The sequence below is a fragment of the Crotalus tigris genome, unplaced genomic scaffold (genome assembly GCF_016545835.1).
Source record: "Crotalus tigris isolate CLP2741 ecotype Arizona unplaced genomic scaffold, ASM1654583v1 scf7180000020963.25688851:1431469, whole genome shotgun sequence".
Taxonomy (NCBI): Eukaryota; Metazoa; Chordata; class Lepidosauria; order Squamata; family Viperidae; genus Crotalus; species Crotalus tigris.
The window spans coordinates 602,804-625,527 of NW_024098281.1; the positions used below are offsets into that span (position 1 = coordinate 602,804).

A 22,724-nucleotide genomic window follows, 5' to 3' on the forward strand; every position below is an offset into this window, starting at 1 on the left:
AACCCTTTGGTATTTTGTTTTATTTTATTTAGCAAGTTAACCTGCATGCAGATGATGCTATGTTGTCAGCTGAGAATCTGGATTATTTGTACTAAATGCTAAGCCACAAGAAACCACAAGAAGGAGGGATCTGAAAGCAACAAGGGGAAACGGAGGGAAGACTTGCAATTTATACAAAAAGGGCAGAAAACCAGAGCAAGAACTGCCCCCCCCCAGTCTATAGAAATGGGAGCAAATAAGCGGAATGGATTTGTGCAGGAAGCAGGAGGTGTTTGCTGACAGAAGGATGGTGCGGGAGGGGGGGGGAAAGGAATGGGAAGGCATGGCAGGGGAAACAGGAGCTGGTAAGTTGGGGCTAGGAAGGGAGAGGGAATTGGCTGTGGGAGCAAGATTTTAGAGGGGGAGAGGGGAGAGGTTTCAAGAGTTGCAGGTGGGGGAGATAAAGTGGAAGAAGAGATCGACTGATTGCAGGGCTAGAAAGTTCTGGAGAGAGCCACTGCAGAAACTTTATGGCTGATTTATCGACCACTTCAGTTTCCACAGCTGCCCACTTGCCCAGGAGTGGCACTGAGGTAACGTCACAATGAGGAAAGAGGGATGGGCTGTTGCCGCCTCTGAATCTGTCAGAAGATGGTTAAAGCGGGAACATAAAACCGCCCCTCTTCTTGCCCCACTGGAATAGGGGGTGAGAAGATGGGGAGCCAGAGGGAGGGAACCCAGGAGAGGGCCAAGCCCCCCCCCCAAGAAATGTTGGGCAGGGACGGGCGACGCAAGGGAGGGGGCCTGAAGCTGCAAGGGCAGACCTCCAGACCCAGACAAGGTAAAGGGGGGCGAAGTAGAACAGTTTTGGCCCATCCTGGGGTTGTCCATGGTGGGGGAAGCTGCCTCCTTGGAACTGGCGGGGGCTAGGGGGGAAGTGGAAGTGGAGGGATCATGTTGTGGTAATAGGCAAGTGGGGCAGGATCACCTTGGCATGAAAAGAGAAAGTGCCAGGTTGTGAGACCTCAATTTTGGATCCTCCCCTTCTGTAGGGGGGGGGGGTGGTGCAACCAGCATCCACATGGCCATTTGGCTCGGAGGCAGCACAAAACTGTCTTGCTCCATTTGGGTCTCATTTAAGAGGCTGCAATCGTCATGGCAGACATGGGATGGATGCGCCCTTCGAGGTAGGCCAGCTCAGGAAACAGATCCCGCAAAGCCTCCGGGAAAGCTGCTTAATTACAGTGAGTGTCACAGCCACATCTTGAAAGCTGCCTCCTCCTACTCCAAGCAAGGGTGGGGAGGGGGCTATCTTGAATTTCTTCCCACCAGGAGTGAATTGCCAGTTCTCCTCCCTTAAGCCTTCCTTCCTTCCTTCCTTCCTTCCTTCCTTCCTTCCTTCCTTCCTTCCTTCCTTCCTTCCTTCCTTCCTTCCTTCCTTCCTTCTCTCCATATTCCTTTATGACGTTCCTGTTGCCCCTCAAAATTGGAAGACATTCAGGGCCCCAACCAGCACCTTGGATTACATTAAGGGACACACTAGTGATCAGGGCATCCCTGGGAGGGGTCTGGTCCAAGGCTGTTTCATAAGCATATGCCCCTTGGCTTCTGGCATCAGCCGATATCTCTGGGTGGTCAAGGGCAGCAGCCCCCCCCCCGTAGAGTGAACACTAATGATCTAGTAATGAGAGGTCAGTGACCTTCAGTGCCTCTTGTGCCAGATAAAGTTGCAAATGGACCAACACCTAGGTCCCTGGGCTGCAGCTCTCCCGCCCATGAGGGAGCACTCTTCCTGGTGACCGCTCCATCATTCCCTGGATTCTCTCCTTGTGGGCTCCACCTCTGAGCTATTTCCCGGGGGACCTCATCAGCCAGAGGACCATAATCATGCTCACAAGGTCTTCTGCTTCACCCCTTCCAAGCATGGACATCTGGCAGAGAAATAGACCATTTCACCCTTGTTATTGCCACAGAGCAGAGCACAGGTTCCATGGGTACATGCTTTCTTGGGCCACTTTGAGCAGGCTATGCTGCTCAAAGTGCCAGTGTGTCTCATCACCCACTTCATGTCATGAAGCTGCTCAGAAGACCAGGGGGCAGCCTGGGACTGGCAGGTGAGGGTTGGCCACTCAGAGCAATCCTGCCTAGTGCCCTGCCTAGCTCTGTATTCCAGAGGTTGAGGGTGTTCATCAAAGCTGTTCTCCTGGAATGCTGAGGAACTCCCTGGGCACCAACCTGGGCACATCTAGATACATCGGATGTCTGGCAGCTGAATCACTCTCCTCTCTGCGGAGGTGGTGGCTCCGCTTAATTTGCCTGGTTGTGCAGCAGCAATCTGTCCACGGCAAGAAAGGTTCCCAGCAGTCTCATCTTCTCCCAGGTAAACATGGTGCAAGTCAGGCCAACAATGGCCTGGACAAGCAAAGGCTTGTGGTGGTGGTGGCAATGGAGACCTCTGCTGTCTCAAGCCCCAGAAAGGAAGCTGACTTTGCTCTGAAGGACACAGTTCCTCATGGCCCTGGCAGGTAGGCACCACCTGCCCATAATCCACCATACTGAGGTCACCTGGGATTTGTCTGAGGCTGAGGAAACCAAGGGACTGGATAACTTCCATTTCTGGTGTGAACATCACTCCCTCTGCTTGCAATCCACGTTTGTTCTTCAGGCAGCTAAGAGAAGAGCACAGGGCTGGATTGGAGAGGGAATGGGAATGGGATCGGACCCTCTGGGGCAGGGGTAGCAACCTTGGCTCTTTTATGACTCGTGGACTTCAACCCCCAGAATTCCTGAGCCAGCTTGCTTACCCCTGCTCTGGGGGATGAGCTTTTCTGGGAATTTCTCAATCCATCATCCAGGACCACCTGCAGGGACTGGTACCAGGAAGTCCCAATTTAGAGTGGCTCAATTCTACTCATTTGCTCAGGGAAGAGCTGGTTGGCCATTGAGGTTCCTACAAGAGGTTCACATGGCTGATGCTGTGTTGATTTGCTTGGTTCCTGTTGTTTGAAATCCTCATTTTGCCTAGGAATCAGGGGTTCTTTTATGACTCGTGGACTTCAACTCCCAGAATTCCTGAGCCAGCCATGCTGAGGGGAAAGGGAGAGGTTTCCAAGCTGAGCCATGCTGGCTCAGGAATTCTGGGAGTTGAAGTCCACGAGTCATAAAAGAGCCAAGGTTGCCTACCCCTGGCCTAGGTTGTCCACTGCCTCAGAGGCCAAACAGTTAAATAAAAAAATAGTATAAAATAAAGACATAAAAATGAAGGCAAGAGCCCCCTTGCCAGGACTTGGAGGACCACACATCTGGCCCTCCAGCATGGAACCACCATGATTTCCCGCCAGCACACCTGGAGAAGTGAGTTCCACAGGTGAACAAACACCTGCTCAACTCCTGGAGTCGCCATATGCAGAAGCAGCTTTGCTCTGCCTCCAACATTTAGGAAAAACAGCTGGAACGCCACCTGCTCGGCCGCTCCATTAACAAGGCAGCAGCTTGGCAGATGTTGCGTCCTTATGGACAGGATGTCCGGTAAACGCGGAGACTTTCCGAAAGGGCTGGATCCTTACTCGGACAAGCCGTTTTCCGGCTCGTCCGCGGATGAGGGCGGCTCTCCAGATGCGATGGACTCCGGTCCCAACATCTGGAGGGCGCCGCGGCCAGAAGTCCTCCACTTCCGCGATTCAGGCCGGGGCGCTGCGTCCAAGCGGCCGGGCGGGCCGGGGCTGGGCAGGAGGCAGGGGCAAGGTCGGATTCCTCGCCGGCTGCAGCCTCCCTGGGCCTCGGATGAGCTCGGCCACGGCCCAACGATGGGTCGCCGGCGGACAGGCGCGGACCGCGGAGAGGGGCCGGCCAGAGGCGGGCGAAGGCTGAGCCGGAGCCGCGCCTCCCGGCCGCCCCCGGGACGCCGAGCGCAGCCAGACGCCGCCGCGCTCGGCTCCAGCCGCGGCAACCGAGGAGTTAAGACTCGCTCCGCCCGCCGCGGCTCCGCCTCCGACGGGCGGCCGCTAGCGGGCCGCAGAGCAGCCGAGCTCTCCGGAGGCCGAAGCCCACGGCGTCCGGGGGCGCAGCGCAGCCGCCCCCCGCGCAGCTCCCCGTGCGCCCCCGCGCATGGCCTTGGGGCGCTCCGGGCATGGAGCGGGAGAAGCTGCCGCGGCGGCCCGGACTCTCCCTGCGGCTGGACGAGGCCGAGGGGGAGGTGCCGGGCCCGGGGGGCTGGCAGGCGGGCGGGCGGCTGCGGCCTTCCTCCTACCGGGCGCTGCGCAGCGCCGTCTCCACTCTGGCGCGCCTGGACGACTTCTACTGCGAGAAGATCGGCGCCGGCTTCTTCTCCGAGGTCTTCAAGGTGAGCGCGCCGGACCCGCCGGACCCCCGCCCGCCCCGCCCCGCCAGAGCCTGGCAGCCCCTCCGCCCGTTGCCCTCCCGCCCGGGCGAGTGAGAGGCTGGGTGGGCGGAGGTGGGCAGCCGCCGAGACGGGAGAGCGCGGCTGGGAGGGGCGGACAGGCCTGGCCTGCCCCGCGCGGGGAAGAGCAGTTCTCCCCCCGCTGCCGCTCTGCCGCCCCCTCCCCGGAGGCGAAAGGGAGGCTCGGCTCTGTTTACTCTCGGCTCTGTGAGGCTCTGGGTCCGGGGGGGCGTGGGCTCGAAGGGGGCCGGGCCGGATTTGGCAGCCGAGAGACGGAGGAGCTACGGGGGAAGCGTCAAAGTCCGGCGGTTTCGTTCACTCGGTCCCCCCGCGCTTGGACTGGGTCCCCTCTCAGCCGCGGCTGCTTCCTCTGGATCGCTGCGGGCTCTGCCTCGGGCTGACAGCCGGGGTCCCTCGTGGCCCCGCAAGGGCCCCGCAGCCTCCAGCCTTGGCTGAAGCCCCAGTTTGCGCTGCAGGTCAAGTGGCCGCGGGGGAGGGGGGGGAAACCCGTCCCGTCCTGGAGGCCGACTCCGATCTGGCTAGGGGGGGGGAAGTGGCCGAGAAGGCTCGTTCCTGGCCCAGGCAGCCAGGTGTTTCCACTGGATTTGGCATTTTTATCCAGCTATGGAGGACTTCGTTGTTATTCCTGATGAATGGGCAGGGCTGCGACTCTTCCAGCCACTCTACCTTGGGATGCTTGACAGGTTCTGTGGCTCTGGTGCCCCGCTGCTCTCCTGCTCCCCCAGGGAGGGGCATCTTGGAAGGGGCTTGGAGGCAAATTCCGAGGTCACCAAAGGTGACAAATGGCTGTCATGCTCCCCTTAAGGCAAGGAGTCCTAAACTTGGGCCACCTGACAGGAAACTGCTCTCCCATGTCCTGCCCAGAACCTCTGTGCCCCCCTCCCCCTGCAGAAGGGGGCTGGATTCTGACACAGTTGTTTGCCTGTTCTGTTGCTCAGCCTGGAACAGATGGCCTCAGTGTCAGCTTATGCTTACTGTTGATATAAACCTGTGCCCCTCTGGCCCTTTGCCAGCTGCCGGTCCTCTGTCCACGTGCAGAGTTAACAAGAGGGGTCTGCAGCCCAAGACAGCTGCTTAGCATCTTGGCAGAGATGAAGCCTTGGCTTGCCAACCAGCAGCGGCCAAATGATCTCCTGTGGTCAGCCAGCCAAAGACCCCTTGCTTTGAACAGGTTCCCTGGACAGGACCTGCCATGTTCCAGGATGGGGGTCAGCTGACAGCCCTGGTTTGGAAGGTTGCCCTGTATGGACACAGCCATGCTTGGTGGCACGGATGACCCCAGTGGCCGGACCAGTTGCCAGCTGCAAGAGGCACAGAAAGGCCTGTGAACATGGCAGAGTCTGTGGTGACAGGAGTGGGGGGCTTTCCCTTAGATTGATTGAGCTGGAGGGAGCTGAGGGTCCAGGTCCTCTTTGCTGCTGGAGGTGGGGCAGGGGTCCCGGGACAGCATATGGCTCAGCCAGTTGGAAAGCTCTGATCTCCAGGCAGCCTCTTTTGGGCTGATGCACGGAGAGGCCTTGGCTGGCCAGCCCTTCCATCTGTCATGGGAGGGGAGCCGGTCCAGCTCTGCTCTGGAGGGGTCATCCCCCAACTCAGCCAAAGGCAGGAGGGAGGCCAAGGCTGGCCAAGGCTGGCTGTGACGGGGAGGGGGATCTGTGGAGAAGGGAAGGGCCTCTTTGGCCAGGCAGAGGAAGCTGATGTGGGACCAGGAGGCTTTGGCAGAGGAGGCGCCAGTCCACTTTGGGCACTTGGGGGGGGGGGGTCTTGTCCAAAGAGTCATTTTTCTCTGGACTCTTTGGTTCACCTTGATTCTCTGGCTTTCCTGGAGAGAAGCGCCTCCTGCTGGCTGCAGGGAGAAGTGCTTCCAAAGGGTCTGGATGGTCTCAAGGCGGTGTGCCCCTCTGGTGGGCACACTCCAGCTCCCCTGGATTCAGTGGGGTCCTCTGCTGGGACCAGGAAGTGAGCCTTCTCTGACCATCTGTTTCTAGCTTTCCCCAGGCTTTGTGTGTATGTGGGGGGGGGAGGGGCCCTCTTTCAGGATGTCTTATATCCGTGTTTCTTCAGAACTGTGTGCTGCTCTTTTCCATAACTTTGGCTTCTGCTCTTGTTAGCATTGTGAGCCACCCAAAGGCTTAGCTTTGGCCAGGCTCTACACTGAGTAGATGTGGTGACAACCCTGGGTGGAGGAGGGGGCTGTTAGCCCGGCCAGCGGTGAGCAATGCAGGGAGGGTGGGGGTTCAGCAGCAGGGAGGGTGGGGGTTCAGCAGCAGCGATGGGGTGTGCGTGTGTTCCATCTCCCTCTGGAATGAGCCTTTCCAAGTCCTCCTCCAGCCTGGATCTGGGGGGCTCTTCAGAGCTGCTGCTTTTATGGAGGGAGGGGGCTTTGAGGGGTCCCCGTTGTTCTTCTCTGGGGCCAGTCTCATTTGGGCAGCTCCTCCTGCTGCTGGGCTGGCACCCAGATGGGGAGGTCAGTTTGGCTGCTCTGCCAGGTCCTCCCTGGGTCTCCTCCCTTGCAAGGTCCCTGTTGACCCCTTTCCCTGGCCCGGCTGGCTGCTGTTGCTGCCTTGCAGCCCACCCTGCTGGGTCATGGGCCACCAGAGCCCGCCAGCCGGGGATGATTGACCAAGTGGCCACTGCTGAATTCAGAGAGGCTGGGCTGATGGGCCTTGGAGTCCGGCAGCCTTTGTTGCTCTCAGCAGGCCCAGTGCTTGCGGCTTGGCTTGTTCTTTTGAGGCAGCCACCTTGAGTTCACACAACTCACACTCATCCGTCAAGGCCTAGTGGCTGCATTGCTCCAGGTGCTGAACTTGGTTGGTGATGGCCCTGATTAGTTTTTCCATTGGCCTTAATACCCCTTGCTTAGCGTGCTGTGAGATGCCAGTTTTTTCGGTTAGTTTCTAGTTTAGGGCAACGCAAACCAGAAGCTGGGTTAACGCTCAGGAACCAAGTTGGGTGATGTTGTATGAACTCCGTCCTGGGAGCTGTGCCAGGCTCCCAGGCCAGCCTGAAACTTGGAAATGCCGTGCTGCCATCTAGCAGTTGCTGGAGTTTGGCAACCTCTGGTGCTCGTCCGAGGCTGCGACCTGCGTGGCATGAGGAGCATGGCTGCCCCGCTCTGGCTCCCAATGGGGGCCTCGGGGCTGAACCCCTGCAGCATCAGCTGGGGAAAAGGCTTTCCTTGGGGAGGGGGAGGTTATCTGTCAGGACAGTTTGCTCCAGGGAGGGGCCGTGCCTTCAGTTTGGAAGGGTTACAGCCTCTTGGCAGGAAATCCTGTCCTGCAATCTTGGGAGGGGGTGTCTCCCTTGGGAAGTATTGGGGTTATCAGGTCAGGTGCTGAGGCTGTGCCAGACCCTCAAGGGTGCCAGACCCTCAAGAGTAGCAAAGGGGGGGGGAGCTGTCCCAAAGACTTAGCTTAGGATCCTGGCTCTGCCTTCAGCTTGTCCTGGCCCAGTCTGTTCTGTGTGTGTGTGTGTGTGTGTGTGTGTGTGTGTGTGTGTGTGTGTGTTGTGAGCAGGCTGAGAGTGAAGGCAAGCAGGGAGAGGCCTGGCCTGGCGCCTCAGACTGACTCATGGACGGGCTGGCATGGGAGCAGCTGTGCTCCCTGGGATCCGGGCGGCGGTGGGGACAGGGGGCCTGGAGGGAGGGCCGGCTGCCCTTGGGGACGGAGGGGTTCTGTGGGGGGGGGGTGAATGCCATGGCTGCGCTTCAGCTGGCTGCCTTGGAGGTAGGCGAGTGGCTCTTATGGAGCTCAGCTCTAAGAATGTGCTGGGATTCTAGGCCGGCTGCCAGGGTGGGCATGGCACACGGGCATGGGTGGGTGGCCGGGAGGGGCTGCTTTCCTCTCTGGCTCAGCCAGGAAGCCGGGTGTGCCCGGAGTGAGTGCTCCCTTGCAAGGCTGGCAGAGGCCTGGGGTTGCCTGTGGACTGAAGGCAGTGGGGGGAGGGGAGGCATCCTATCCCCCCTGACGTTCTTCAGCCTGCCTTCCAGGTGCATTGGCAGAGATCCTTGATTGCCCAGATACTGCCCTGCCTGACTTTTTCAGCGGCCACTTTAGTACTCCCTTCGCCAGCCCTGTCTGTGAAGTGGTGAGGCTGTGCCAAAGCAATTGGCCCCCAGCCTCGGGGTCTCTGTGCTGGGAGGGGAGGTGGGCTGGATCTCTGCCGTGCCTCCAGCTCCTGAGGTTGGCTAGCACAAGGCTGGCACTGGTGCTCTGGACTGCCTGGCTGGGGCTTTGCCTTCTGGGAAGCTTGAGCAGTGGCTGGTGTGGGAGGGGCTTGGCAGGGGACAGAGTGCCTCCTGGGGGTGGGGCTTCTCAGGCTTTGGGCAGACAGAGCTGAGTCAGAGCCCATCTCTGCCCTCTCCGTCCCTGCGTGGACAAGTGGGGGTCGCCTTGCCCCTTGTTGGGCCTGTGGCCTGGGTGGAAGGGGGTTCGCCTGGAACAGTGGAGGGGCCTGAGGCTGGCAGAGGGGCCCTGTGGGGCTTTGGGGCTGGGGCCACTCCTGGCCTGCCCCTTCCTTGGGCAGCTCCTCTCCCAGCCACTTTCCATCCTCAAGCACACAACATCTGAACAGACCAAATAGGCTGGATTCTCTCCACGTAGCTGTTTCATCCATGCCAAGCTGAACATAGTGTGAAGGCTGTTGTGTGAATGTGCCTGGGTAAAGATGAGGAGATTTGGAGGCTTTGAACAGGGTAGTGGGTGTATGTGAAGGAGAAGGAGGAGGAGAAGGAGGAGAAGGAGGAGAAGGAGGAGGAGGAGGAGGAGGAGGAGGCGGCCAGGGACAGCTCTTAGAAGTGGGGTGATGCTCTGGTGTGTCCAGAGGTCCAAGCCCCATTATCTTCCTGGGACTGGTTCTGTCCTGGCACTCTCTGGCATCTCTGGGGTCCTGCAGCACTGCCAGTGCTGGGCCAGGGGCTCAGTCCTTCCCTGAGTTGACAGGGACTGTTGGTCGCTTTGGGACAGTGATGTCTTGTGGGTGGATCAATAGGCAGAAAGTCTGGCCTTCCGGAGAGCATTCTTGCTTTTGCTCAGTAAAATACAAACTCTGTATTGTTATATGTTCCCTTTTGCCATGGCAAACAGACAGGCGAAGGCTGCCTTCTGCCAGCCCATGAGGAACTCTCAACCTGCAGGAAGAGAACCATCCTCTGGTGGGGCTGGAATCGCTGACAATTGCAATTCAGCAGCCCGTCCAGCTTCTCTAGAACGATCTCTGATCATGCTTCCTCCCTGGTGCAGCTGCTCTTCCAGTCCTGTTGGGGGCCCCGGTGGGACCAGGTCCCAGAGAGATCGGGGACGTTTGGCTCCTCTGCAGCTTGCCTGGCTGCTGTGCTGCTGCATCACAGGTCCTGCCAGCCTCTGGCATCAAAGGGTCGCTGCAGTGGGCCTGCGTCTTTCTTCCTGTGTGCCCCCCTCACGGCATTTGCCTGTTTCCTTCCTTCTCCCTGCAGCTGGAGACCAGACTCGCAGCATGTGTGGGACAGGCCTGAAGCCCGTGTTGACCCTCCCTCCAAGGCCTAGGGGGTCTTTGCCTCTCTTTGCCTCAATACTGCCTATATTTCCTTCTCCCACCTGCTGCAGGCAGCGTCTCCACCCCAGACACGGGATCCAGCTTGGCTGCTGCACTTGACCTCCCACAGCCACAGTTTGGGGTACCCTTGTCCAGCTCCGTCCAAAGTGATCCCGCTGGGGGTTCTGGTTGGGAGTGACAGCCTGTTCTAGTCCCCTCAACTGTCTGAGTGTCCCAGAAAGGCTGTCCCTGTACACCGAGAAGTCCAAGGGCTGGGTCTGCCCCCCCTCCCTGTGTGGGAGCAGCTTCTGTGCTGGGAAGGCAAGATAGGAGAGGCACTGCTGGCCATGCTGCCTTCTTCAATGGAGTGGCAGTTCCTGGCAGGCAGCTGTTCTCCAGCTGTGGGCCTGGACTGGCTGGATGCCACAAGGGGCCCTCTAAGCCCGGGAGGCCCTGTCTTCCCAGATCTGCAGGGGGCCTTGATGGACAGGATTTGGGCTTTGTGGCTGGCAGCTTTGTGGCTGGCAGGAGCATTGCCTCACGTGTGGAGGCAGGGAAGCAGGAGACGTGTCAGACAACTGGCTTTCCTCCTTCAGAGGCCCTACGTAGCTCATGCCCACAGAGGCAGCTTCAGAACCTGCCTCCAGAAGCAGTGAATGCTCCAACACTGGAAGTTTTTAAGAAGAGACTGGACAGCCATTTGTCCGAAATGGTATAGGGCAGTGGTGGCGAACCTTTGGCACGGGTGCCAGAGGCAGCATTCGGAGCCCTCTCTGTGGGCACACATGCCGTTGCCCCAGCCTTGCCTCCCCCTGTGACCCCCTCACCAGCAGCCCCCCTGAAGGAGAATTGCCCCCCCGAGCGTGGCCCATGTGGAGCAGCACAGCCAAGGACATGGCAGCCAGGCAGTGCAGACAGGACTCTGCCCTTATGCCCCTTCACGACAGACAGAGGGCATGGCCGCCATGGCGCTGCTGGGCCGCCTGGGTGATCTGTGGTGGGCCCTGGAGGCGGTGAGTGGCCCTGCGGGCAGGCAGGGTATGGGCGTGGCTGGGGGTGGAGCGGGGGCAGTTTTTGGGCACTCGGTCTCTAAAAGGTTCACCATCACTGGTATAGGGTTTCCTGCCTGAGCAGGGGGTTGGACTAGATCAAGGCTTTTCAACCAGTGGTACGGGTACCACCTCTGGTACATTGGCACCTGGCAAGTGGTACACTACCATCCTAGAAAAGTAGCGGGGGAGGGGAATGAGCTGAACCGGTGGCAGCACCGTACAAGCCTGAGCGAGAGATGGCTGGAGCTGCAGGGCTGTCAGGGCTCAGTGGAAGCGCCAGGATCAGGGCCACTTTCCAGCTGATCGGCGCTTCTTCGGGGCTCTCAGGGCTCAGTGGAAGTGCCAGAATCAGTGCCAGGATCAGCTGGAGCTCAGCGCTGATCCTGGTGCTTCTGCTGAGCCCTGAAGAACCACCAATCAGCTGGAAAGCAGCACTGATCCTGGTGCTTCTGCTGAGCCCAGAAGAAGTGCCGATCAGCTAGAATGTTGCAGCACCTCCAGGGTCTTGTGATTTACATTCAGATGCTTGGCAACTGATTCATATTTATGATGGTCACAGTGTCCCAGGGTCATGTGAAGTAACCAAAAGCTGCTGCAACCACCCAGCAGACAGGGGGAATAAAAACCAAACACCCCCCACCCCACCCCCGCTGCCAATCCTCAACAGAAATGCTCACAACAATGAAAACCTCAGACAGGAGAAGAGCGCCACTGGGTGGGAACGCAGGTGTCTTGCTCGGCTGTGGCTTGGGGGGCACTTTTTTCAGTGCCATTGTAACTTCGAACAATCACTAAGCAAACTGTTGTAAGTCAAGGACTACCTGTACTTTATCACTTTTTTCCTTTTTGGGGGGGTCAAGTTTTTGATACCTTGCTAGGCGACTGGTGGTACTCGGATGTTGCCATATCCTAAAAGTGGTACAATGGGTGAAAAGGTTGAAAAGCCCTGGACTAGATGACCTCCAAGGTCCCTTCCAACTTTTTTTATTATTATTATTATTATTATTATTATTATTATTATTATTATTATTATTATTGATCATCGCACAGTCAGCCAGATGTTCAGACTGGATTTGGCATTTTATCTACCTGTCAAGCTTACCCAGGACCTGGGATAGGCAGATGTGGACGTTTGATGGTATTACAGATATCGTCGCAGGATGAAAGCAGTTCCTAGTAAGGCTGCCTTTTGCAATTCACTAATGGCGAATTTGTCAATGCCAATGGTGTTCAAGTGGTGCTCCAATTGTTTTGGGATTGCACCCAAGGTGCCTATGACTATTGGTACTACCCTTGCTTGCTTTTGCCACAGTCTTTCTATTTCTATTTGTAGGTCTTTGTATTTTGTTATCTTCTCCAGTTCTTTCTGGTCTATTCTGCTGTTATTATTATTATAGGACGGGGTCCCCCTCTGGGCGACATGACCCCGTCTGACCCTGGGCCTCCCCTGCCGGCACAGCTGGGGTGCTCAGCCTCGAGAGAGCTCTGCCAGGCTGGGCATGGGGTGGATGGAGAGGGGGCATCTGGAGCTTTGGCATGGAGGGACCCCCATCCCTTGCTGAGAAAAGGGCTAGTGGGCTCCAACCAAAGAGGAGGGCTGTGTCCCCCACACTGCCCACCCAGGGAGAGACTCTTATCTTGGGCTCCTCCCGGTTGCACAACCCAGGCCCCTCCCGGAATTGGGGGGGCAGTCATATCCAGGGCCAGGAGGCTGGGGTGGGGGGAGCAGGCACAGCGGAGGGAGACTCAGGCATGGACTAAAAAGGACAGGAATGATCGGCTGCAGAGCCCAGGAATTTGAGAGGGAGGATGCACCCGCAGTGTGAGGGGAGGGCGGTGAGACGGCTAGGCCTGTCCGGGCAGCTGTTCAACAGGCCTGCCCTACCCAGGGCGTGAGGGGCTGCAGACTGCTCCCAGGCCGTGGTGGGGAGTGGGGGTGGAGGATGCTGCTGTGTCTGGTACAGATTCATCCTCTGACTGGGCTCAGCTCCTGGCTGAAATTTTGTCCCTGGGAAATGATGTTTTCAGCCCCCTCCTCCCAGTCCTGTCCCCGTGTTGGGGAAAGGCCTGACTTTCCACAGTGGGGAAACTGTACCCCTAAGTCTGTGCTCCAGTGGGTGGGGAGACTAGGTTTTTTTTAAGGTTTCTTGAATGGTTTTATGCTAGGCTGCCCAGAGTCACGTTTGGTGAGGCAGGCGGCTATATAAATATGATTTCTAAATAAATAAAGGAGCTCCTTTTGGCCTGCAAACCTGGCAGCAGCCTGTGGGGCTCTTACTGTCTAGGGCAGTGGTTCTCAACCTTTTTAATGCCGCAACCCCCAACCGGTCGTCAGTCGAGGACTGCTCAACCGGTCGTACGTCAAGGACTACTCAACTGGTGCAGCACCGTTTGCAGAATGGGACTTTTGGCGGGCTCAGCAGGGCAGAGACAGCCTGGACAATTCCTATTGGCTTTTGAAAGCCAATAGAATTAGACTCTATTCAAGAGAGTCTATTCTATTGGCTTTCAAAAGCCAATAGAATAAAAGGGAGTAGCACAGCTGAGGAAAAGGGGGAAAAAATGGCGGACTGCGTTGTTTGGTGACCCCCGTGAAATGGTCGTTCGACCCCAAATGGGGTCCCAACCCACAGGTTGAGAACCACTGGTCTAGGGCTAGGCAAAGATCCCGGTGGGCGGCTGCACAGTCTTCTGGTTGGCCACTGTGGTGCTGTGAATGGAGCCAAGGGGGGGGGGGATGCTGGAGTTGGCTTTGAGTGGAAGCTCCTGGCCCTGAAAGAACACGTGTGCCACCTGGGCAGGTGCCATTCACCTTGTCCTTGTGCCTGGTTGATGGCAGTGCTGGAGCAATGGGCTTCCGAGCGTTGGCTTGCTTGGCCTCCCCCAATTTTCCTGCCCCATTAGCCCTGTATGGGGTGCTAGAAGCTGCTGTGATGCACCCAGACTCCTGTCCTAAAGCAGAGGTCGCTGGAGGGTCAGTGATAGAAGGGAAGTGGGTAGGGGGGCAGGCTGGCACAGGAGTTGTGGGGCAGAGGCATCGCCTCCGCTTAACGTGCCCTGGTTTGGCGAGCCTCCCAAGGCCCCACAAAAGTCCTGAGGCCTTTTGACCGGTCCTGTCCTGCCCTTTCTGTTTTGCAAGCCTCCAGGCAGGGATGCCACATTCCTCTCTGTGTCGCTTCAGACAATGGCTGGTGCAAAGGCTATAAATCAATAAAAATACAGCTGCTCAGCAATTTCCAGATGAAGTCTGCAATTATGCTAGAATATGAGAAACCTTTGGAACGAGGAAAGTCAGGAGAAGCCATCGCAACCTGGGAGTGGGAGGGAGGATTCTTGCTTAACAGCAGGTCCCACATGTGTTTTCTGGGTTCCCTCCTTCCTGCTGCTCCCCCTCTTTTGCTCCACATTTTGCTCTTCCCTAATGCCCACTCTTTGGGCCTCCTCAAAGGGGGGGGTGTCCTCTGATTCCCTGAATGTGAGCCCATTGGCAATTTTGGGGAGGGAGCTCCGGCAGAACTGGGGTGGGGTGGGGTTCATGATGCTTGCGTCAGGTGTCTGGAAACTAGCTGAACTGTTGAGAGCAGGTTTCCCATCCATGGCACTCGAGGAGGTGTGGACCCCCAGAATCCCCCCAGCCAGTCTGCTGACTGAGGAGGGGGCTGAGACCATGCTGGCTGGGGAATTCTGGGGGTCCACACCCCCTCAAGAGCCATGGATGGGAAACCCTGGGGTAGAGGCCATTTGGGGGAGAAATTGGCCCCAGGCTCTCAAGCATCTCCAAAGCTTTGAGTCTGTTTCTGGCTTTCTGGTTTTGTAACTCTGGCTGATTCTGAAGCCGGTACGCCATCTCCTCGGAACTTTGGACTTTGGTTCCCATGATTCCCAGCCTAGGGATCGATTGCATGGGCATTTCAGGGGTTTGGTTCAGCATGTTGAGGCTGGAAGAGCTCTGCTCCCCAAGGCCTTTGGGCACTGACTGCCATTGGGGCTGGTTCCACGGGGTGCTATCCAAACGGGGTTTGGGGCTTCCTCTCTGCGCCAGCTATGGGGCCAGAGTGACCCGGAGTGATGGACGGCTGTCCCTGCAGGTGAGGCACCGTCAGTCGGGGCAGGTCCTGGTGCTGAAGATGAACAAGCTGACCAGCAACCGAGGGAACATGCTGCGCGAGGTGCAGCTGATGAACCGGCTCTGCCACCCCAACATCCTCCGGTACGGCAGAGGGACTGGTGGAGCTTGGGGCTCCCCTGCCTGGAAGAAAACAGACCGCTTGGGGGGAGGGTCCAGCATATCTGGGAAGCTGGGAGAGCCAGGCGTAAGTGTTCAGGAGTCCAGTGGAAGAAGGGCCCAGATGTTCCACCACCTGATCCTGGCCCCCTCCTGCCAGGGGTCTCCTGGTGCCACCCCGAATGGCTTGAGAGAGCCCCACCGAGAGCTCCTCATGCATAGAACACCCTCTGGGAGTGGGGGAGGGGGTGAGCATGGCCTCTGGTGTCCATGGCAGAGCAGGGGGCAGTCCTGTTCCTTTTTATCCAGGGGTGCTGGTGACAGAGGGAAGCTCCAGGTAGGCTAAGGGGCACCAGGCAAGGGTCTCACTGCTGACTGCTCCTCTCTTCCTCTGCCAGGTTCATGGGGGTCTGCGTTCACCAGGGCCAGCTGCATGCGCTGACAGAGGTGAGGTGTTAGGGGCTGGGCGTCAAGGATCAGCCAAGGGCCTGGCTGTTCTGGGGGACCGAGGCCCCCACAACTTGCTCTTTCTCTCTCCGCAGTACATCAATGGGGGGACCCTGGAGCAGCTGCTCGACAGCCCCACCCCACTTCCCTGGCCTGTCCGCCTCAAGCTGGCCCTGGACATCGCCCGGGGGCTCTGCTACCTCCACAGCAAGGGCATCTTCCACCGGGACCTGACCTCCAAGGTGGGGGGGGGCTCTGCTGCACACCCATACCCACATCTGTGCCTCAACGTGGGCAGAGGATTCAGCAGGGGAATCCAATACTGGATCTCGGATGAGTGGTGGGGCAGCTTGACACCGGGGGTTGTGCTGATTGCGGAGGGGGAGCCTTGAAGGGCCTCCCCGAAAGGTGGGCTGGAGAAAGAGCGGGTCCTGCCATGGGATCCCCCGGAAGTCCTGGACCCCCCCGTTTCTACGGCCCAGAGAAGGGATAGCAGAGTCTCTTGGCACCTGGGAAGCCTGTGCCGTGGTCGTCCCCTAAGCCCTCTCCTTATTTCCTGGGAGGGGGTTGCCTAGTCAGAGATGCCCCATCCTAGGAGCTGCCTTTTACCTGGAATGGCCTCTCAAATGTACCCCTCTTCCCCCCCCCCAGAACTGCTTGGTCAGGTGTGAGGACAATGGCTACACAGCAGTGGTGGGTGACTTTGGCCTGGCAGAGAAGATCCCCACCTACAGGTGAGTTTGGCTGCTGCTCCTTCTGTTCACCCCTCCCAAACTCAACCCTGTATTCTCACAGCCCCTCCTCCTTCTTCCAGTGAGGGCAGCGAGAAGGAGCCCCTGGCCGTGGTGGGTTCTCCATACTGGATGGCCCCCGAGGTCCTGCATGGGGAGCTGTACAACGAGAAGGTGAGCCCCGGGAGAAAGAGTGACAGTGAGAGGGAGATGGGGGAGGGGGGGAGAGGATGAGGGTGCCTGCTTTCCCTCTTCCTGGCCCAGTTGTCCCTGGCCCCCCTGCTTCAGGGCTCCCCCAGCCCCTCTGAGACCACCCCATCACTGTCTCCTGCAGGCGGACGTCTTTGCCTATGGCATCATCCTTTGTGAGACCATCGCACGAGTGCCGGCTGACCCCGACTACCTGCCTCGCACAGAGGTAAGCCCCCCCCCACATCCCTCTACAGCCCCGGCCATAGGGGAGACTGCCAGCCCCCCTGAGGAAAGAGAGTTTAAAGCGGGCAGACTGGTTGGCAGAGAAGAGCCGGTCCTGCGCAGAGTCCAGGAGCTTGGAGGCGTTTGGAAGGGGCTGAGCTCCAAGGGGCTCTGATGCTCCCCAGTCAGTCCCTGAATGCTTTGTCCTTGGCAGGGGATCAGATTTCGGGGGGGGGGAAAGGGAACGGTGCATGTGTGAACTAACTTGCAGCCATGAGGTGCCACGAAGAAGTGCTGGAGCCCGGCTCCATTGGGCTCCCTCCGTGTCAGGAGTCCTAGAGCAGTGGTTCTCAACCTGTGGGTCGGGACCCCATTTGGGGTCGAACGACCAATTCACGGGGGTCGCCAAACAACGCCATTTTTTCCCCCTTTTCCTTAGCTGTGCTACTCCCTTTTATTCTATTGGCTTTTGAAAGCCAATAGAATAGACTCTCTTGAATAGAGTCTAATTCTATTGGCTTTCAAAAGCCAATAGGAATTGTCCAGGCTGTCTCTGCCCTGCTGAGCCCGCCACAAGTCCCATTCTGCCAACGGTGCTGCACCAGTTGAGTAGTCCTCGACTTAACGACCAGTTGAGTAGTCCTCGACTTACGACCGGTTGGGGGTCACGGCATTAAAAAGGTTGAGAACCACTGTCCTAGAGGCAGGAAACCTCGCCAGTTTTACCTCCTGGCTAGTCTTGCACCAGGGCAGTTCCTGAGCGCCCCTCCCCCCGTGGCTTTCACCCAGTCCCCTCTTGTGACTCAGGGGAACGCGGCTTGTTCAGCCAGCTCATGGACGAGTGGATGGGGGGTGCTTATTGAATCAGCACACCGTTTAAACCCAGTGCACCTGTCAAGACCTGCTTGCTGGCCACGGGGCAGTGGGGGGAGGCGATGACTATGCAAAGGCCTCATGGGACGGTGGGGGGGTGAGAGGGGGGGGTCATAGTTCCCGTCATTGAGCTTGGCTGGCAGAGGCTGCCTTGGCTTAAGTGCCGCTTACCTGCCACTCTTTGTGCCGGGTGCAGCGGAGAAGCAGCTTTCCCTCCCGAAGTGCTAAAAGCCATGGGATGATTACAGAAAGCCGAATGTTGGCTGTGATGCTAAAATGGTCAGAGGGTCCCTTTTAAAAGCCCCCCAGAACCTCAGGCTGCCCTCCAACAAGTGGGGCCTTCTTCCTGATTGCTTTTCAGAGGCCTTTTGCTGCGCAGCTACTTGCTTGCATGCCAGGCTGTATCCTGGAGACATCTTGACCCCGACTCCCTCCTGGCATCCCCATTGGGATGCCTGGGTCTTCGGGCAGGGTCCCGGGGGGCAGGCAGGATAAGGCTGACGCTCTCTGGGTGAGCTTCTTTCATGTGGGAGCTCTAGCTAGTGCACGTTCCTGCCAGCCTGTTTGCAACATAAAACCCAGGGGGCTGAACCTTCCCTGCTCAGCCAGCCCAGAAGCAAACCCCTGGAAGCTACCGAGGGTCTCACTGGGAGCACTCTGTATTGGGGGGGGGGGCTCGTTTGGGAAAGGCTTTTCCTCTTGAGCAATCCCCTTGAATTTCTGAGGGGGGGGGTGAACATGGTTGCAATTGGGTGAGTCCAGGCAGTGTAGCAACTAGCTCACTGGTCCTGCCTCCAAAGAGCATCTTTCTTTGGGGGGGGGGAGGGGAATAGATCTTCCCTAGCCCCTACCTTCCTTCACTCTTTCTCTCCGCAGGACTTTGGCCTCGATGTGGCTGCATTCTGCAACCTGGTGGGAGCCAACTGTCCAGCGGCATTTCTCCATCTGGCTTTCCACTGCTGCAAGGTGGGTCCTGGCGCCCCCTCCCCCCCAAGGAAAGTGGGGGGCTGCTGAAGCCTGAGTAAGAGAAGAGCCCTGGAAGGGACACTCATGCCAGGTGGGATCTCTTGCAGAAGGAGGGCGTAGTCCTCACAGGAGCTGCGGGCATCACCACTCGGGCTGCAGCTTTACCATCCAGGGGCAAAGCAACCAGGCAGCCTGGAGAGTCCCACCTATATTTCTGAATTCTGTAGGGTTTTTTTTCCGAGGCTGATGCTGCAGAGAGCAGGCTGAGCTGGAGGGGAGGGGTTTCCTAAGGAGGGGAGGCCAGCTCTGCTCCACAGGTAAAGGCAGAATAGGGAGCTGGTGCTGAACATGAAAGGCCAGGGGGACCCCCTGAGACGTGCAGCTTGCCCATCGCCATAAACTGGGCCTGCAACTGGACCCAAAAGAGACGAGCCGCCCCGCGTGCTTCCTTTTCCTGCCCCCAGATGGAGCCCACGGCCCGGCCCTCCTTCCTGGAGATCGTCCAGCGCCTGGAGGCGATGCTGCTGATGACGGGAGACCCCGGCCTGGCCCTGACGGACAACAACGGGACAGGCCTCCCTGCCAACTCGGCACCCGCACTGAATGGTGAGCGTCTCTCAAGACAGGAGTTTCGATGCAGGGAGAGGGGTGGGGAAGAGGTGGGAAAGTGCCCCCCCTTGGAAGAGGGATCACGTGGTTGGGTTTTGTTTTATTTACAATTATGATTACAGGAACCGTTTCAGGTGCTGGGAAGGGGCGAAGGTAGGACGGATGGAAATAAGCAGCCTCGGAAGGCCTCGCACCCTCGGCTTGAGGGGGCTTTTCTCCTGGGCCTCTCAGCCATGGAGGGGGGGGGAGGAATATGCACGATTCTCTGCGTATGCCAGGGCAGTTACTTCCCAGCCCTTCAGAACGTGGTGCAACTGAGCTGTTTCCTGGTCTAGCTCCAGCTTTTGCAGTGCGTAGGGCAGTCGGGTGCCTCTAACATGCCCTCCCTTCCTTTTGCATCCAGGTCAAACGGCCAAGCAGCTCTCCTTCCCCAACGCCCCATCTGGCCTGCTTGGCCAACGGCTCTTGACACCAGAGCAGCCCCTTTCCCGCAGCCAGTCGGACATGTTCCGCCCTCGGTCGCCCGCCTTGCCGCGTGCCCACGACACTCCACAGCGAGTCAACCCCTTTTCCCAGCGACAGGACCTCAAGGGAGGCAGGATCAAGCTCTTTGACACGCCCAGCAAGTCCTTGATCTCCCTGACCTTCAACCTGCCACCCCCTTCACCTTTTCCACCCGGCACCCCCATCACACCAGAACCCACTGTGGAGATGCAGTGCAACTTTGCCGAGCCCATCCCCATCTTGCGTAGGTGTCGCTCACTGCCAGCTTCCCCAGAGCTGCCTCGCCGGGAGCAGGCACCCCACAGCCCGCTCTCGGCCCTGGACCATACACCCCCGGACCCCCCTGTTTCCTTTGCCGGTGAGTGGATGGACTGCAGTCCGGACAGCCCGGTGCCAGCATCTGCCAGCCCATCACCCCTGTTGACCAACGGCAGCTTCATCAGCACGGCTGTGTCAGCAGCCCAGCCGTGGTCCCCCAACGGAATACTCCTGAACAATAACAGCAAGCCACACGGCTGGGGCGGGGGCTTCTCTGAGCTGAGTGTGCCTCCCACAGCGGAGAGAGCGCAGACAGAGTGCCCGGGGACGGCGCTGCCCCTGAGCCCCTCCAACAGCAGCTGTGTGATGGAGCAGGACGAGGTGCTGGCCTGCCCGGCCTGCTGCCTGGTTCCCTTCAGCTTCAGCTTTGCTTCTGTCTGCCACCGGCCGGCTGCCAGCACCCCCCGCTACCAGAACCTGAACTGCGAGGCCAAGAGCCTGCAGTGCCCGGAGAGGCACCCCCAGCATTGCAAGGGCCTGGCACCGGGCCTGGCAGAACCCAGCCTCAAATTGCCGGAAGCCCAGTCCTGAGGCTGGCCCTGCGGCTGAGGAGCACTTTGGATCTGCCTGGACGTCCTGGCTGCCCTTCAGACCTCCGGGAGCCAGATGGGCTGAGGGGGTGGCACTACCCCATTGGGACAAGCAGGTGCAATGTTGCAGGCAGGGCTGCCAAGCCTATCAGAAGCCAGGAGGAAGTGTCTGGTGCCCAGTCCGGTCTCTGTGCAATAAGGGGCTGCTGCTGCTTTGGCCCTCCCCTGCCTGGCCTCATTGCAGCCTTGGGGTCAAGCCCTTGGTTCCCCGACCTCTTGCTCAGGTGGGGTGATGCCCTCCAGCATGGGTGGGTACAAGAAGGAAGATGCAGGGCTGGGGTGAAGGGAATTCGGGTTGGGGGTGCTCCCCGTGAGGCTGGCAAGGGAAGGGCCAGCTCATTCTGCCATCTGAGAGGGACTGGCACACCCTGGGCATGGCGCCGTGGGGTGTCCCGGAGGGATGGGGCAGGGAGACAGTCAGGATACATACCTGGCCCATCCCATCCTCTCCTGCCCTGCGTGGGGTGGGTTCAGTGTGGGTCTGCCTGGCGTCTTGGCCCTTCTTCTCTTCTTGGCACCAGTGGAGAAGGCAGCTGCGTTTTTAATAATACTTGGAAAATACTTGTTAATATATTCAGCTTATTTAATGTGTTGAAAAAAAAATAAAACCTGATGACAGTTCCCCCCGTCCTGGCCTGAGTGGTCTTTGCTGAGAAGACGAGAATCGGGGAACCGGCAAATTGGGGGAGGGGGGGCTGCTCTGTCTTTCGGACTGTGGCTCTGCTCCGAAGTCCATAAAGGCTTTTTTTGCCTAGATTCTGTGGGTGGAAAATGGAGGGAGCAGCAACATGGAATAGTCAACTACAAAGAAGAAAAGTATCCTTTATTTTGTGTGACAAGCAACTTGTGGACTGGGGGACGTGTAGATTCTATAGAGGGACAAAGACTAAAAGAGCAACAAAGATGATTAGGGGACTGGAGGCTAAAACATATAAGGAACGGTTGCTGGAATAGGGTATGTCTAGTTTAATGAAGAGAAGGACGAGGGGGGACATGATAGCAGTGTTCCAATATCTCAGGGGCTGCCCCAATGAAGAGGGAGTCAAGCTATTCTCCAAAGCGCCTGAAGGCAGGACAAGAAGCAACGGGTGGAAACTAATCAAGGAGAGAAGCAACCTAGAACTAAGGAGAAACTTCCTGACAGAACAATTAACCAGTGGAACAACCTGCCTCCAGAAGCAGTGAATGCGCCAACACTGGAAGTTTTTAAGAAGAAACTGGGCAGCCATTTGTCCGAAATGGTATAGGGTTTCCTGCCTGAACAGGGGGTTGGACTAGATGGCCTCCAAAGTCCCTTTCAACTTTATCATTATTACTATTATTATTAAAAAGGAATTATAGTGTGGGAAAATATCTGGAATACGATAAGCGTATAAACACACTGAACAATTTAAGGTAGCATACCAATTACTTTCTGGTAATATTTCCAAACGCATTAATTAACGAAAAAAGCCACAGAAAACTGTTGTATGTTTTAGGGAGAAGTCAGACTGTATCCCCTGGTCTTTGCTTCATCCTTTCAAATGATGGAATGAGGGAAGTCTTTTCTCATCTCCACTGTCAATGCAGACTCCAACCCTGACAGCTTGAAGGAGACCCCCCCACCACTACAAAGGCTGGGGCTGCGGGGAGTGTGTGGGGCTTCCTGGGCCCAAAAGAGGCTCAGCCTTTCCTCATGGGAATGCCTGGAGCTGCAGGCGCAAGGAGGAGCCCGGAGCCAAGCAGGCAATGGTTAATGAGAAGCCCTTTTGGGAGAGGAGCCATCTATCTGCCTGGAAAGTCCCTTCCACAAAGCAAGGCAGATACGTTGAGCGTTTGCACACAACCGCAAGTGTCCATTGTGGGTCCCCAAGGAGCACGGCGGTCATGCCAGGCCTGGGAGGCCATTCGGTCACTCTCTGCGTTTTCCAGCCCAGCTGGAAGAGAGCAGCATGTTCTGGGGTCTGCTGCCAATTCATTCAGGCCCATCTGCTCCTTCCTCTGCTGCCTTCACCTGGCCCAGACCCAAAGACCCCCGGGACCCCCTTGTGTGCTTGGCAGAGGGCAGAAGCATCGTGACTGGCTTCCCAAGGAGGCGCCAAAACA

At 57.9% G+C, this 22,724-nt stretch overlaps 1 protein-coding gene across 1 annotated transcript; it reads left to right on the forward strand.

Annotated features, from left to right (window-relative positions):
* The first annotated feature begins 3,963 nt into the window (after positions 1-3,963).
* Positions 3,964-21,261, forward strand: TESK1 (testis associated actin remodelling kinase 1). Its single transcript, XM_039369039.1, has 10 exons — positions 3,964-4,321; positions 15,051-15,172; positions 15,586-15,634; positions 15,730-15,876; positions 16,286-16,368; positions 16,449-16,539; positions 16,700-16,783; positions 18,529-18,618; positions 19,083-19,224; positions 19,631-21,261. The coding sequence occupies exons 1-10, from the start codon at positions 4,109-4,111 to the stop codon at positions 20,578-20,580; spliced, it is 1,971 nt and encodes a 656-aa protein (XP_039224973.1). The 5' UTR covers positions 3,964-4,108; the 3' UTR covers positions 20,581-21,261.
* The last annotated feature ends 1,463 nt before the right edge of the window (positions 21,262-22,724 follow it).

What these genes read in the sequence shown, in the direction of transcription:
- TESK1 (XM_039369039.1), top strand. Translation starts at nt 4,109, where the DNA reads ATGGAGCGGGAGAAGCTGCCGCGGCGGCCCGGACTCTCCCTGCGGCTG. An exon ending in TGCCACCCCAACATCCTCCG is followed by an intron (nt 15,173 to 15,585) that starts GTACGGCAGAGG and finishes TTCCTCTGCCAG; the next exon opens with GTTCATGGGGGTCTGCGTTC. An exon ending in CTCGGCACCCGCACTGAATG is followed by an intron (nt 19,225 to 19,630) that starts GTGAGCGTCTCT and finishes TTTTGCATCCAG; the next exon opens with GTCAAACGGCCAAGCAGCTC.